Here is a 16,158-nt window from a genome sequence, read left to right as displayed (position 1 = left end):
GGCCTTGCCCACATTAAAAATGCTGTCGTGGGATAAATTCAAGTGTTTCTCCTCAACTTCAGGCCAGATTTTCTCAATCAGACGATCACTGATGCAGTCAGGAGTGAGGCGCTCTGTGAAGATCTTGTATTTGGAGGAGACTTTTTCTTTGGCCAGTAAAACCACCAACTGAATAACCCAGTTGACGCGCACCTTTTTCTGCAGCTTCAGTGTCTTTTCCAGTGCTGATATTTCAGCCTGGTTGGTCTCATCTTTGAATACAAACTGCACTTCTTCTAACACTTCTTTGTCCTGTTCAGTTTGTTTCTTTGCGTCCTCTACCATGGTCTTCTCAACTTTGTCGACACACAACTTTGAGGAGGAATCTGGGGTTGCCGTGTCTTTTGTCTCTGTCTTAGCCTCGGCTAATTCTTCTGTCTGCTCGTCCACTTTTTCCTGCATTTCTTTTGTGTCCTTCATCACTTTCTGCTCTTCCAGGACTTTATTTTCTTCCTCCTCGACCTGCAGGTCGCCCAGTGTACTCTTTGGCAGAGTGCACACTAATCCTGGTTTTGGTTTTTGATCGCTCAGTTTTGACAGTTAAGCTACGGTGTTACAATGAATCAGACATTCAGATATGACTGAGGGTAGCAGAACAAAATCTCATCCAGTGAATCGCTCGTGACTATAAGTAAGAAACGTGCTGGTCCAGTGCGGGGTTCACCTGCTATTTATGGACTTGAGTTGACTGTGACGTCACGGCCTGGTTCTCTTGCCTTTCATTGTTGAAACCGGCCCCGCCCACAACAACGTTCCCTATTGGCTGATTGAAAATACGTAACGCCCACAAAGAACGGGCTTCCAGAGTTTCTGACGTCATGGCCCGACTCTGCCCTTTAATGTTTGAAATAGGCCTGAAAACCATTTTCACCACTTACGCAAAAGCTCTTCTCTATGGTAGAAAACCTTTATTTTCCACGCTCTCTTCACTTCCATCCGCCTCTGTCACGTCTTTTTGCCCACTCCGAGATTATTGCCTGTGGTCCTGTGGCTTACTCATAATATTTCAAACAAGCGGGCGAACTGATCTATTAATGTTTCCGACACACAGTTTACTTCTAACTGCGCTGATTTTCTACAATGAAAAAATGACGTCTTCGTTTTTTGTGTGTTATATATATAATGAAAAAAGCTGAACTCTCCTCTGTTTAGAAACGAATGCAATTTTTTAAATCAACCTTAAAACCAACCACACCGATAAAAGCTATTTGCTGTTTTAATAACGTTTAATTGCCACTGCATGAGCTCATCTTGTGTTACATCCTTAAGAGAGAGACCTGCGGCTGCCTCCTTCCTTTGGCTCCTTGGGTGTCTTTATCTGAGCATCACTTTTGCCTCCACTATGACGCCCCTGGTAGCTACATTTAACTTTCAAGGCTGTTTACAATCAGACAAAATTTGACCTCTTTGTGTAAATGCACAGACGGATTCGTGAGCTCAGAGGTTACTGACTAACATCTACCTGTGTTACTCTTTCTTTCCCTGTCTCCTCAGAGCCTCCAGAAAGTGTCTCCATCAGCTTTGTAAACCACACTGGGATGATGTTTGAGAATCAGCAGTACACCCTGCAGTGTAGCGTACAGAACGTAGCTCCTGTTCAAAGCCTCACTGTGACCTTCTACAGAGGAAACATAGCAAAGGGTCACCTACAGTCCAACAGTGAACAGAAGAAACCAGTGAATGAGACCTTTACTCTGAACATCACTCCCAGTAGAGAAGATGATGGAGCCCAGTACTGGTGCGAAACCAAGCTGGAGCTGGGACCAGATGGACCACAGCGCCCTCCAGTGGTGACATCAGAAAAACTCCCTGCTATAGTTCACTGTGAGTCTGAGAGAAATAAAGACGTTCTTTGATCTGTTTCTCAGAGTTTGACATTTTGAGCATGATTCATGTCACTGGTTTGGTTTTGTGTCCTTGTGAGTGCTTTGAGGAAGAATCGAAACAGTAAAGAAATAGTGTTTTGATTCTTCCTCATAGCTCTCATCACTGTTAATGAACAGGCTCTAAATAGCATCATCAACAAACTGCTGACTGACACAAGCTGATGAACATAGTGGAGGATTTAGCTGTTTACCAGTAAAATGTTTCCCTCAGAAGTTTGTGGAAAGCCAGAATAGAAGTAAACTTTGTTTGTCAACATTAAAAAATAATAATAGTAATTGTGTTTAAATCCTAAATGATAAAAGGTCGGCTTTACTATTTGTTTAAATGTGGAATTAATACAGAGTAACAAATATGCAATAAAAGAATAAGTGTATTTAAAGCCACTCCAGAAGAATTAATCATGATTTGTCTCCTTTCAGTGTCATATGGGTTGAACAATTCTCTTACTTCTCTGAACTGTCAGACTGACCTCTTACTGTCATGCTACGTGTAATTTAAACTTTATGTCAGATGTTTAGTGTGGCGAGCATCAACCTGTAAAGTAAGTAGAGCAGTTAAACATCATGAAGTGGACAAACTGACAACAGAGTATAGCAGCACAAAGTGAAAATAAAGTACAGTGGGCTGAACTGTCGACAGTACTTTCTGTTGTATATTACACCAGAAATGTGTTTTAATTTATAAATTATTTTGATTATGCTGAAATTTTGCTTCGTATTTTTAATCTCTATCATTAATCACACAGATGGGCCTGAGCTAAAGGAGCCACCAAATCCAGATGTGATCACAATCACAGAAGGAGACACTCTACACCTGAACTGCTCCTCTGTGGGAAACCCCAGCCCCTCATACACCTGGACACTTCCAACAAATAGTCCTTCCTACAGTGGCAGCGTTCTCACTATTAAATCTGTCGGCTTTGAGCATGAAGGACAGTATATCTGCACTGTGAGCAACACAGTAGGGACTGTCACCAAGGAGTTTAACATTGATGTACAAGGTGAGTGTTGTCAGATACTTCCTGGAAAACGAGTCACTGAAGTTCAATCACAATATTACTTCACAAATTAAGTTCATTGTGAGTGTTTTGGTGTTTTTAATTTGCCTGGTATAAATGATTCTCCTTTCTTTTCTTTACCCAACCCCCGACCCCACCTCAACCCAATTCTACAGTCAACTCCATCCCATATATAATAGCTGGGACGATACTGGGAGCTCTGGTCCTTGTCGGACTGTCAGTGGGATGCTACTGCAAACACAACTGAATGGGACACTACAAACTCAATAAAAATATCGTTAGTAACAGCTGAAGAAATGACTGGTTAAAATACTTGTTAATGAATGGTTAATATGTATTTTCGATACTGATTCTGATGAGCAGCTTGTAACTGTCTATCTTCTGTAAGTAGACTTGCTGTTTGGAAAAGGCACATTTCCAAGGGAAGGTCTCCCCATTTTTCTATCTTTTTGTTTAAATGTGGTGTTCAAACTGGGCCCACGGGGTCTTTGAGGGTCTCTGCTAAATAAATGTCCCCTCTGTTCTTCACCTGTTGGCTGATTCTCTTCTTAATCATTCTCTGCTTGATAATGCAGGCTATTTTCACTCAAACGTAAAATCCTTAATACATCTATTCTGTCGATCTCATACATTACTTCACAATGTCTGCACATTTTCTTGGGATTATTCAATAATGCCACTTTTTCTCTTGAGTTGAATTGTATAAGAGTTGTTTTTGGAATAAAATGTGTCCTCATTGCTCATCATCTTGAATTTTATGTCCTTTTCTATTCAAAATGCAACATAAAAGGGACTTTTAGTCATTATAGCTCACAAAGTTTGCTTTGTTTGTTTGTAATGCTGATAAGCAGCAGACTATTCTTCATGTATCCGATTCAATTCCATCATACTCCTGTATCCATGTGTATCCACCCTCAAGCCTTGTCCTCTGTTCTGTTTTGCTTCTGGACACTTGCTTCAGTTCCCTCGTCTCACCGTCATTCAGTTCAGTTGGTGTTATGCATATGTTCTGTGTCTCTGGAAATATTGCTGTTAATCATTCATGTGTTTTATATTCTATACAGTCAGACTTCATTGAAACGGTAAGATTGATCTTATTCACTTTTTGGGGATCCTGTTCAAACTCCTGTCACTGCTAGGATCTCCTTCCTCTATGATGGGTCATCAGATACTTTTTCTTACTGTGGACCCATTGTCATTTTTTATAGTAGATAGTAAATAAAGAGAACTTCTCTGTCATTTAGTTGTTTATCTTTTACTTAATTACTTTGCTAAAGCATGAACAGCTATAAGAGAAGGACATGTGTAACACACCCAAAAAGATTCTAGGTCTGACCAACCGTCTCAGCCGTGGGCAAAAAGATGACAGTCAATAAAATTCTAAAAGATCATTTATTGACACAATACTCAAAAGATAAAAGATAAAACAGTCCAGTGTCCCATTGGCGAATCAAGTAAAAACACACAGTCCCAAGGCCAGAGCCAGCTACGCCACAATGCCAGTTGCACTCCACGTGTCGACTTCAACAGGGTTAGCAGTTGTTCTCTGACACCCGCCACCCTGCAAGTAGATAGCCAGTGGTCACTCCAGCCTCTGCAACTCCGCTGCCCTTAGACTGTGGCATATAATAGGCCCTGGCCTGCACAGAGAGACAAAATTACACAGCAGTGTTTGTAGTGCGGGCTATAAGTAGACCAGTGTATCAGTGCAATCAATAACACCTACCTCTAATTAGCCCAACCCCATTACAGCCATTGGCTCACCAAAAATGTGACATGTGATACTTTTTCTTACTGTAGGCTCATTGTAATGTTTTATAGTGGATAGTAAATAAAGAGAACTTCTCTGTCATTTAGTTGTTTATCTTTTACTTAATTACTTTGCTAAAGCATGAACAGCTATAAGAGAAGTTCATGCTGTAACACTTTAAGAAACAGTTAAAAGTCCAAAATGTTTCTCTCCTGGCATTCAACAGCTGTCAAACCTTTTTGTAAACCTCAAAATCTTTTTCATCTTTATTCACACTTCTGCTCTTATTCACAAACACTTTGTTATTTGACCTCCACCAGTTTCCAGTCTCTGTAATAGATCTGTCCTTCTGATGGCCTTGTGAGGATTATCACCACTTCTGGTTTAACTCTCCTTGCCTCTGATGGCCCTCAGGCTTTTATTCAAGGCTTTGTCTTGTCTCTCCTGAAATCTTCAAGTCTTCCTCAAGCCTTTTTGCAATCAGTTTCAATCTGTATCCTTCTCAGTAACTTTTCCTCACCACATTATGTCAGTCTGTCTTTAACGTTGAGCTGCAGCTAATGTCATATGACTTATTTTTCTCAGAGGTGTTTCTCCCTGCCACGGTATGACTGGTCTTATTTTTTGGTGGGGGTGACTCCACTTTGCTCTGTAGCTTCATCAGAGTTCAATCAGCAGCTACTTCCTTACTTACATCTTTTCCTTTCTTTTCAACTCTTGTCAGTCACTCAGTGTTTAAACTCTTAGTGTTTTTTAAAAACTGCTTCTCAGGTGGGGTATTAGCCCCTAAATTATGCTGAGGTCACACTTTTGGAATAGGTGCTGCTATTTCTGCAACCAGATTTCCTCATCCAATATTTAATAACTGAGCTGCTGGTCATCATCAAGCTATTTGGCGTACATCAGTTTTGACTCTGATGTCATCTTTTTACCTCAAAACAGTCCAGGTAAGCCATGACATCGAGCTGGTGGTGGTAACAAACCATTTTTATTCTCATTTCTGTTCATCTTTACAAAAACTTTGTTCTCTAAACTTTGTATAATAGCCTCTCCTGGCCTCCAATTACCTCTTAGCCTTATTATAGGCTCTCTTCTTATCTCTCTTTATGGACTGATAGCTCTCAAGCCTTTCTTTCCTTGCTGACTTCATTACTATATTCCAGTCATTTTCTTGCCCACCTTGTGTGAGCCAATCAGCTCCCATTCCATATACTTTAAATCTCATTGCTCTTCTGTCATCCTGCCTGTCAGACTCTCATTTGTGTAACCTTTGTCTCACCGCTTTCCCTCGGAGCTCCATCCAAGCCTCCATCTTCATCTCTGGGGGAGTCCCATCCTAACTCCTATCACTGCTGCGATCCTGTTGTGATTTGATGGGTCATTGGCATTTAATCATCAAACTGCGTATCTGTGTATCTTTGCCTCAATAAATGTTTTGCTGATGCCTTTGGTTTATTTTGTTCAGCTTAAGTACAAATTTCAAATTTCTAGTTTAGTTATTTCATTTCAGATTCTGGTGTTTACTTGTGATGGGCACTAAACAATGTCAACCTTTGGTTATAATGGACGATACATATTTTCCACTGGTGGCTACATCATTTTAAACAAACCAGCCAAACTGCACAGTCCTTTAAATCTATGCAACAAGGTTTCTAGAGAGCATCTAAAGCAGAGTTGGGCAATTAATTTAACATGACAAACTGGATCGCATCACTAAGCTGAACTCAGTTCTGTTCAATATTAATTTGATCTTTTTTCAAAGTGTTGGTGAGAGTAGAGGCCACAGATAGGCAATTAAAGATAAAACAGACAGTGTTAAACGATATTCACCAAAATAACTGTGAACAACATTTGCCTATTGTTATTACATTTCAAAGACTTAACTTTTTACACAGTGTTGTGGCCATTTTTATATAGAGCCTTTTGTCAACCCTAACTGAGCCAGCAAGGGTTCAGCTGATGTTTTCCACCCATTTGACTAGAGCTCAAAGCCTTTCCACTACCAGGCCAGCTCACCTGAGTGTCATCAACCCTATGAGCTGCAGTATAAATGGACCAGCTCTGCTATATTATCTGCCTCTCAAGAGTGGTAACCAGACTCAGTTGTACATGTACAATAACAGTAATGGGCTATTCTATTGTATTCTAAAGATTGAAAGATTGCCACCCTTAGGAGGAAGCTCATTTCCACCACTTGTATCCATGATCTCGTTCTTTTGGTCACAACCTACAGCCCGTGACCATAGGTGAGGGTAGGGATGTAGCTCAACCAATATATTGATACGATCTGGTGCAGAGTCTGCATCACTGCACCAATCCATTTGTCGATCTCCCGCTCCCTTCTCCCGTCACTCGTGAACACACCATGATATACAAAAACACTTCTCCAATTGGGGCAGGAACTCGTCCCTGACCTGGAGTGGGCACTCCACCTTTTTCCAGTTGCAGACCGTGGCCTCAGATTAGGAGGTGCCGATTCTCATTCCCAGTGCTTTGCACTGGGCTGCACTCCAGTGTGAGCTGGAGGCCGTCACCTGATGAAGCCAATAGAACAACATCATCTTTGAAAAGCAGAGATGAAATTCTGAGACCACCCAAGTGGAAGCTTTCCTGGCTGAGAGTGTTCTGGTGCCCCGTGCACTTACGGACACCCTTATGTTACAACATAGTGTTTGCACAGAAGTCCAGTAACAGAACACTGCTCGGGTTCAGGTCTGGGAGGCCGTTCCTCTCATTCACGCCCCTCCAGTCTCACTCATGTTTCCCACATGAGCGTTGAAGTCTCTAAGTAGGACGACAGAGTCCTCAAGTGGAGCACCCTCAAGAACCCCGTCCAGGGATTCCAGGAAGGCCAGGTACTCAGGCACAAACAACAGTCAGGAGCTGTTTCTCAAGGCGCAGGAAACACACCCACTCAAAACCCCAACGTACAGGGAGATACTCAGATACCCACCCCAGCCCACCGCCTTTCATTATTGCAATAAGATCATGATGGTGTAGGCATTTGATTACTAAAGGGAGGTGTTGAGACATCAGCTCATATACCAACATGAAATTCTTTCCTTTTTGTTACTATATTTTATCTTTTCAACTGTGTAAAGTATAAAACAAAGTTTTTAATGAAATTGTGACCATGTGCATCTTGTTTCTCTACCTGATTAGTTCTTTTATAATGTGAGAAAAACAAAATACAGTACACAGGCAACAGATTTATTCAATAAAACAGACGGAACGTGATCCAGCACTAAATGCTATGTAATGCAATATGTAAACTGTTTTTTCCAAAAACATTTGCTTCAGTTGCATGCTGTGTGAAAAGCTCTGCTGGTTTTAAATGTGATCACTGGACAGAGAGAGAGGTGGTGTTTATGGTGTCCAAGATAACAGGATCTATAGCTTCTCGTGCCAGTGAAGGCTGCTCAGTCTGAGCAATTCAGGTGAACCTTGGAAATGACCAGAAATCTTCATTTTTCTGATCTTTGGTGTCAGCAGACCCGGGCAGATGTGGTTAGAGATTCATCTCCCAAACTGACTCTCTAGTCAGAGTTTCCAGAACATACGGCTCTGTCTCTACACATCCAGCTGAGCGCATGCTGTGTATGTCTAATTTTAAGGTTTACTTTTTTAACACTCAGATTACTTTAATAAATGCTTTGTATGTCAGAGGGAAAAATGGATTTCAATGAAGCTTAAAAGAAGAGATATAAGTGATATGTCTGCAAATCTGCATATTCACTGTGAACCACTGTTTGTTCATTTTATCTCGTGTTTTTGTTTTGTTGTTCTTCATTTTGTCATTTTTCCATTATGTGTTTTATCCTATTGTAAAGTGTCCTTGGGTGTCTTGAAAAGCGCTTTATAAATAAAATGTATTATTATTATTATTATTATCATCATTATTATTATGTGAGGGTTTTTCTATCCTAGTAGTTTCAGCATCTGAACAGACTAGAACCAGTCAAGGGCTGACTTACAAAACTGCTGTTCTTACGTTTTCCCTAATGCCCTGTTAAAAAGGTGAAACGCTCCGTACTTACTCACATTATGTAAAGTCAGTTGAAAAAAAAAATTCTTCAGGGGGATACATGGGAACCTCCCCAGGAAGCAGACCTGACCTGCCTCTGTCGGGCTTCCTGTTTGGTGATTTTACGACACTCACTTTCACTTTCACTGAAGGCAAGCTGTTATAATAAAACAAGCGGATGCACTGCTGAAAAAAACAAACAGCCTTCACTGCCAGCATTGTTCTCTGCAGCAGAAAAGCAAAACAGGAAACTCAGAGCCCATTTCCTTTCGAGCCACCTTTGGACTTCATGTTTGATCATTTTCTTCATCACATTTGATTTCAAAAAATCTAGATTTCCAGCTATAAAAAGATAAACAGACTGTTTATACCATAAAAATTTATTGCTTCGTTTCTTATTTTCATATCATACAGCTGCTAAATGTTGATGAACACTGATGAACTCAGAGGCATTTTTTACAAGTAATTTAATGAAGGATTAAATATTTATTTGAAGGCAACATGAGAAACTGGATCTGTTGTGGAGGGCAGCACCAATAATCTGAATTCAGTTATGCTCAGGATTAATTTACTCTATGTATAAAGTGCTGCTGGTAAGAGCAGATGTTACAGTTAGAAAATCAAAAGGTGAAATAGATAGCATTAGTAGTAGTAATAATAATAGTAATTATTAATAGTAATAATAGTAATTTTATCATTTTTTAGCCAATATTACCCAATACAGCTAACAAGAAAATGAGCACATTTTTGTCAAATTTCAAAGACTTTTCATTTTTTACAAAGTGCTGTTGCTATTGTGTTTGCAGTTTAATTTATCTGCAGTTTTTCACCTGTTTTCTTGTTCCGTCTGTTTTGGGCTTGAACAACTGCATTAAAGTCAGACTGAACACTGTCAAACGCTGGAAATTCTGTATCTGGATTTGTTAAACTTCATACTGAGAGTGTTTGTTCACATATGAAGGTAGATCCAAAAAGAACAAATAATAAAAATCCAGCAGCGATGGAGAGGGAAAGAACTAAATGGTAGCGACGCACCCCAGGAAATATTACATTAACCAATACAAAGGTTTTACCGGTTGCCAAGGCACACAGGCTTGTAATTGACAGGCTAATCAAAAAAATTAAAAAATTTAAATAATTTTATTAAACAAAATATGGAGCTGAAACAAGAAAACAGTGAATTAAGTGGCAGGACCTAAAACAATTAAAAGATCACCCTTTATTACCAAACATGGCTTATAAGATTCAAAGATTCACTGCCACTATATTGCCTTAGTGAAAACAGCAGCTCAACAAACTACTTAACAGACCTCATGGTGGGATCCAACTCACCACCCTTTAACAGCCAAACAATCGCCAGGGGAAAATGAACCCGATCAGCATCGCTGTGGTGGGGCTGTGATCGTTGCTACCGTCTATCCATCCATCATGATGGGAATGAGAACCAAATGTCAGGAGCCTTTGAATAGGCTACAGCTGCTCCTCATAACCAACCTCTGATTATAAAAGCTAGTCGAGGTGTTCATGCAGCTTATACAGCTTGAACAAACTTCTACAAACTCTAACCCAATATATTATTTGTTTATTTAATTAATTAAATAAATAAATAAATAAATAAATAAATAAATACAAATTAAAATTGCAATGCATTTTTTATCTCAAATATAAGATTGTTTATCTTATTTAGTAATGCCACACTTTGGGACTTGATGCTTTTATTATTAGTCTTAGATATTTAATTATTTCCTGATATCTCATTTTATCAAATTAATCAACAAAGTTTCAGTAGAACAGCTTAAGTGCTTCTTGGAACTGGTTCTCCAAAATCGCTGGACCTCTTCTGGAGCGATGGAAAAAAATTCTTCCTAAAGATGTTTCTTCATTTGGTGTTTTGCTGATGGCCCAAAAATCAGACAATAAGGTTTCTGCAGACAGGTTCATGTTTTCCTTACATTCATTTCCCTCTTCAGGCAACTTTTCTTTTCAAAGTTTTCTTCTGGTTTGCTTTTTTGTTAAAAAAAAAACAAAAACTGAACCTTGAATCTTCCCGGACTTTCAGTTTCCAGTTTCACCATTCTGATCAATTAATTTCTCCTCTTGTTTATCAACTTTATCCAAGTTGATCTACCCAATAACAACATTTGATGGGTTTCTTACAGATCCTAGCTGCACAGAGTTTCCTGTGTTCACTCCATCTGCACTGGTAGTGAAGTATGGTGACCCAGCCAATGTTACATGTGATGTATGTCAGAAGGACTGCAGTGGAGATTCTTTTGGTTTGGAGACACCTGTAGGAGAAGTTAGACAAAATGGAACCACGATGATCTGGACGGTTGACAGACTGACTGAATGGGACACATATCTCATCTGTTATTATAACACTGATGATGGTGATCAGTGTACTAGCACTGTGGATATAACCATCTACCGTAAGTATACTTACCTTAGAATGTGAGACGTTCTAGTGAACTTTACATCATTTGTAATCTAAATTTGACCTCTTTGTGTAAATACACAGTTAGATGGATTCATGCTCTCAGCAGTTACTGACTAACATCTACCTGTGTTACTCTTTCTTTCCCTGTCTCCTCAGAGCCTCCAGAAAGTGTCTCCATCAGCTTTGTAAACCACACTGGGATGATGTTTGAGAATCAGCAGTACACCCTGCAGTGTAGCGTACAGAACGTAGCTCCTGTTCAAAACCTCACTGTGACCTTCTACAGAGGAAACACAGCACTGGGTCACCTACAGTCCAACAGTGAAGAGAAGAAACCAGTGAATGAGACCTTTACTCTGAACATCACTCCCAGTAGAGAAGGTGATGGAGCCCAGTACTGGTGTGAAACCAAGCTGGAGCTGGGACCAGCTGGACCACAGCGCCCCCCAGTGGTGACATCAGAAAAACTCCCTGCTATAGTTCACTGTGAGTCTGAGAGAAATAAAGACGTTCTTTGATCTGTTTCTCAGAGTTTGACATTTTGAGCATGATTCATGTCACTGGTTTGGTTTTGTGTCCTTGTGAGCGCTTTGAGGAAGAATCGAAACAGTAAAGAAATAGTGTTTTGATTCTTCCTCATAGCGCTCATCACTGTTAATGAACAGGCTCTAAATAGCATCATCAACAAACTGCTGACTGCCACAAGCTGATGAACATAGTGGAGGATTTAGCTGTTTGCCAGTAAAATGTTTCCCTCAGAAGTTTGTGGAAAGCCAGAATAGAAGTAAACTTTGTTTGTGAACATTAAAAAATAATAATAGTAATTGTGTTTAAATCCTAAATGATAAAAGGTCGGCTTTACTATTTGTTTAAATGTGGAATCAATACAGAGTCACAAATATGCAATAAAAGAATAAGTGTATTTAAAGCCACTCCAGAAGAATTAATCATGATTTGTCTCCTTTCAGTGTCATATGGGTTGAACAATTCTCTTACTTCTCTGAACTGTCAGACTGACCTCTTACTGTCATGCTACGTGTAATTTAAACTTTATGTCAGATTTTTAGTGTGGCGAGCATCAACCTGTAAAGTAAGTAGAGCAGTTAAACATCATGAAGTGGACAAACTGACAACAGAGTATAGCAGCACAAAGTGAAAATAAAGTACAGTGGGCTGAACTGTCGACAGTACTTTCTGTTGTATATTACACCAGAAATGTGTTTTAATTTATAAATTATTTTGATTATGCTGAAATTTTGCTTCGTATTTTTAATCTCTATCAATAATCACACAGATGGGCCTGAGCTAAAGGAGCCACCAAATCCAGATGTGATCACAATCACAGAAGGAGACACTCTACACCTGAACTGCTCCTCTGTGGGAAACCCCAGCCCCTCATACACCTGGACACTTCCAACAAATAGTCCTTCCTACAGTGGCAGCGTTCTCACTATTAAATCTGTCGGCTTTGAGCATGAAGGACAGTATATCTGCACTGTGAGCAACACAGTAGGGACTGTCACCAAGGAGTTTAACATTGATGTACAAGGTGAGTGTTGTCAGATACTTCCTGGAAAACGAGTCACTGAAGTTCAATCACAATATTACTTCACAAATTAAGTTCATTGTGAGTGTTTTGGTGTTTTTAATTTGCCTGGTATAAATGATTCTCCTTTCCTTTCTTTACCCAACCCCCGACCCCACCTCAACCCAATTCTACAGTCAACTCCATCCCATATATAATAGCTGGGACAATACTGGGAGCTCTGGTCCTTGTCGGACTGTCAGTGGGATGCTACTGCAAACGCAACTGAATGGGAAACTACAAAATCAATAAAAATATTGTTACTGACAGCTGAAGAAATGACTGAATGGTTAAAATATATTTTTGATTCTGATTCTGATGAGCAGCTTGTAACTTTCTAGCTTCTAAGTAAACTTGTTGTTTGGAAAAAGCACATTTCCAAGGGAAGGTCTCCCCATTTTTCCATCTCTTTGTTTAAATGTTACAGGTGTCGTGGAATTTTGTAAATAAAGGCTGCAAAACGGAAAAAAGCTGTGGTCAAGCAATTTATTACTGCGCCCAGGAGAGCCAACACACACATCAAACATTACAGGTCACAGTCATGCCAGCTCTGCTCTTGGGACGTCTCAGCTCCTCTTTTATACCCACACACAACTCTGTGTATCTTTTAGTTACAACAGGTTTCTGTCCCACGGGCTGTGGCTGGACAGAGAACAACTCCCACTATCTGTTCCCAGGAAGCTCCTGGACTTGCGCTGAGTTTCATTCTTCTGAGCAAAACAGTGAAACATCGTTACACCTAGCTAAGCAGTTTTGACGAGGTCTTACTGACACATGCACACTTTATCTAAGCATACAAAGGTTATACCAAATCCTACAGTGAGATTCTAAACACATAAAGAAAATGTGAGGATAAACTAGAATTTTTCCATAACACAGGCATTCATGTTCTATTAGCAGTTGATGGGCAGTGGTGTTCAAACTGGGCCCACGGGGTGTTTGAGGGTCTCTGCTAGATAAATGTCCCCTCTGTTCTTCACTTGTTGGCTGATTCTGTCTTTAATCATTCTCTGCTTGATAATGCAGGCTATTTTCACTCAGACATAAAATATTTAATGCATCTCATAATCTCATACATGACACTTCACAATGTCTGCACATTTTTCTCTGGATTATTCGATAATGCCATCTTTCCTCTTGAGTTGAATTAGATAAGGGTTCTTCTTGGAATAAAATGTGTCCTCACTGCTCAGTATCTTGAATTTTATGTCCTTTTCTATTCAAGATGCAACATAAAAGTTGCTTTTAGTCATTATAGCTCACAAAGTTTGCTTTGTTTGTTTGTAATGCTGATAAGCAGCAGACTATTCTTCATGTATCCGATTCAATTCCATCATACTCCTGTATCCATGTGTATCCACCCTCAAGCCTTGTCCTCTGTTCTGTTTTGCTTCTGGACACTTGCTTCAGTTCCCTCGTCTCACCGTCATTCAGTTCAGTTGGTGTTATGCATATATTCTGTGTCTCTGGAAATATTGCTGTTAATCATTCATGTGTTTTATATTCTATACAGTCAGACTTCATTGAAACGGTAAGATTGATCTTATTCACTTTTTGGGGATCCTGTTCAAACTCCTGTCACTGCTAGGATCTCCTTCCTCTATGATGGGTCATCAGATACTTTTTCTTACTGTAGGCTCATTGTAATGTTTTATAGTAGATAGTAAATAAAGAGAACTTCTCTGTCATTTAGTTGTTTATCTTTTACTTAATTACTTTGCTAAAGCATGAACAGCTATAAGAGAAGTTCATCCTGTAACACTTTAAGAAACAGTTAAAAGTCCAAAATGTTTCTTTCCTGGCATTCAACAGCTGTCAAACCTTTTTGTAAACCTCAAAGTCATTTTCGTCTTGATTCACACTTCTGCTCTTATTCACAAACACTTTGTTATTTGACCTCCACCAGTTTCCAGTCTCTGTAATAGATCTGTCCTTCTGATGGCCTTGGTGAGGATTATCACCACTTCTGGTTTAACTCTCCTTGCCTCTGATGGCCCTCAGGCTTTTATTCGAGGCTTTGTCTTGTCTCTCCTGACATCTTCAAGTCTTCCTCAAGCCTTTTTGCAATCAGTTTCAATCTGTATCCTTCTCAGTAACTTTTCCTCACCACATTATGTCAGTCTGTCTTTAACGTTGAGCTGCAGCTAATGTCATATGACTTATTTTTCTCAGAGGTGTTTCTCCCTGCCACGGTATGACTGGTCTTATTTTTTGGTGGGGGCGACTCCACTTTGCTCTGTAGCTTCATCAGAGTTCAATCAGCAGCTACTTCCTTACATACATCTTTTCCTTTCTTTTCAACTCTTGTCAGTCACTCAGTGTTTAAACTCTTAGTGTTTTTTAAAACTGCTTCTCAGGTGGGGTATTAGCCCCTAAATTATGCTGAGGTCACACTTTTGGAATAGGTGCTGCTATTTCTGCAACCAGATTTCCTCATCCAATATTTAATAACTGAGCTGCTGGTCATCATCAAGCTATTTGGCGTACATCAGTTTTGACTCTGATGTCATCTTTTTACCTCAAAACAGTCCAGGTAAGCCATGACATCGAGCTGGTGGTGGTAACAAACCATTTTTATTCTCATTTCTGTTCATCTTTACAAAACTTTGTTCTCTAAACTTTGTATAATAGCCTCTCCTGGCCTCCAATTACCTCTTAGCCTTATTATAGGCTCTCTTCTTATCTCTCTTTATGGACTGATAGCTCTCAAGCCTTTCTTTCCTTGCTGACTTCATTACTATATTCCAGTCATTTTCTTGCCCACCTTGTGTGAGCCAATCAGCTCCCATTCCATATACTTTAAATCTCATTGCTCTTCTGTCATCCTGCCTGTCAGACTCTCATTTGTGTAACCTTTGTCTCACCGCTTTCCCTCGGAGCTCCATCCAAGCCTCCATCTTCATCTCTGGGGGAGTCCCATCCTAACTCCTATCACTGCTGCGATCCTGTTGTGATTTGATGGGTCATTGGCATTTAATCATCAAACTGCGTATCTGTGTATCTTTGCCTCAATAAATGTTTTGCTGATGCCTTTGGTTTATTTTGTTCAGCTTAAGTACAAATTTCAAATTTCTAGTTTAGTTATTTCATTTCAGATTCTGGTGTTTACTTGTGATGGGCACTAAACAATGTCAACCTTTGGTTATAATGGACGATACATATTTTCCACTGGTGGCTACATCATTTTAAACAAACCAGCCAAACTGCACAGTCCTTTAAATCTATACAACAAGGTTTCTAGAGACCATCTAAAGCAGAGTTGGGCAATTAATTTAACATGACAAACTGGATCGCATCACTAAGCTGAACTCAGTTCTGTTCAATATTAATTTGATCTTTTTTCAAAGTGTTGGTGAGAGTAGAGGCCACAGATAGGCAATTAAAGATAAAACAGACAGTGTTAACCAATATTCACCAA

General features: G+C 39.7%; 1 protein-coding gene and 1 long non-coding RNA gene across 2 annotated transcripts; both read left to right on the top strand.

Moving 5' to 3' along the window:
• Positions 1-917: 917 nt before the first annotated feature.
• Positions 918-3,601, top strand: LOC120440767 (vascular cell adhesion protein 1-like). The gene is made up of 5 exons (XM_039613984.1): positions 918-936; positions 1,309-1,393; positions 1,534-1,863; positions 2,672-2,926; positions 3,100-3,601. Exons 1-5 carry the CDS (start codon positions 934-936, stop codon positions 3,189-3,191), a joined length of 765 nt encoding a protein of 254 aa, XP_039469918.1. The 5' UTR covers positions 918-933; the 3' UTR covers positions 3,192-3,601.
• A 7,924-nt stretch (positions 3,602-11,525) lies between these two features.
• On the top strand, positions 11,526-12,907 carry LOC120440753. The gene is made up of 3 exons (XR_005613493.1): positions 11,526-11,641; positions 12,450-12,704; positions 12,878-12,907. It is a non-coding gene; the product is annotated as an uncharacterized LOC120440753 (long non-coding RNA).
• The last annotated feature ends 3,251 nt before the right edge of the window (positions 12,908-16,158 follow it).

The sequence above is a fragment of the Oreochromis aureus genome, linkage group 6 (genome assembly GCF_013358895.1).
Source record: "Oreochromis aureus strain Israel breed Guangdong linkage group 6, ZZ_aureus, whole genome shotgun sequence".
Lineage (NCBI taxonomy): Eukaryota > Metazoa > Chordata > Actinopteri > Cichliformes > Cichlidae > Oreochromis > Oreochromis aureus.
This window is presented reverse-complemented; position numbering and strand designations above follow the sequence as displayed.

Bases quoted from the DNA above. Each gene is read 5' to 3' on its own strand.
- LOC120440767 (XM_039613984.1), top strand. The intron at 1,394-1,533 runs GTAGCTACATTT...CTGTCTCCTCAG, and splicing joins CCTCCACTATGACGCCCCTG to AGCCTCCAGAAAGTGTCTCC. The intron at 1,864-2,671 runs GTGAGTCTGAGA...TTAATCACACAG, and splicing joins ACTCCCTGCTATAGTTCACT to ATGGGCCTGAGCTAAAGGAG.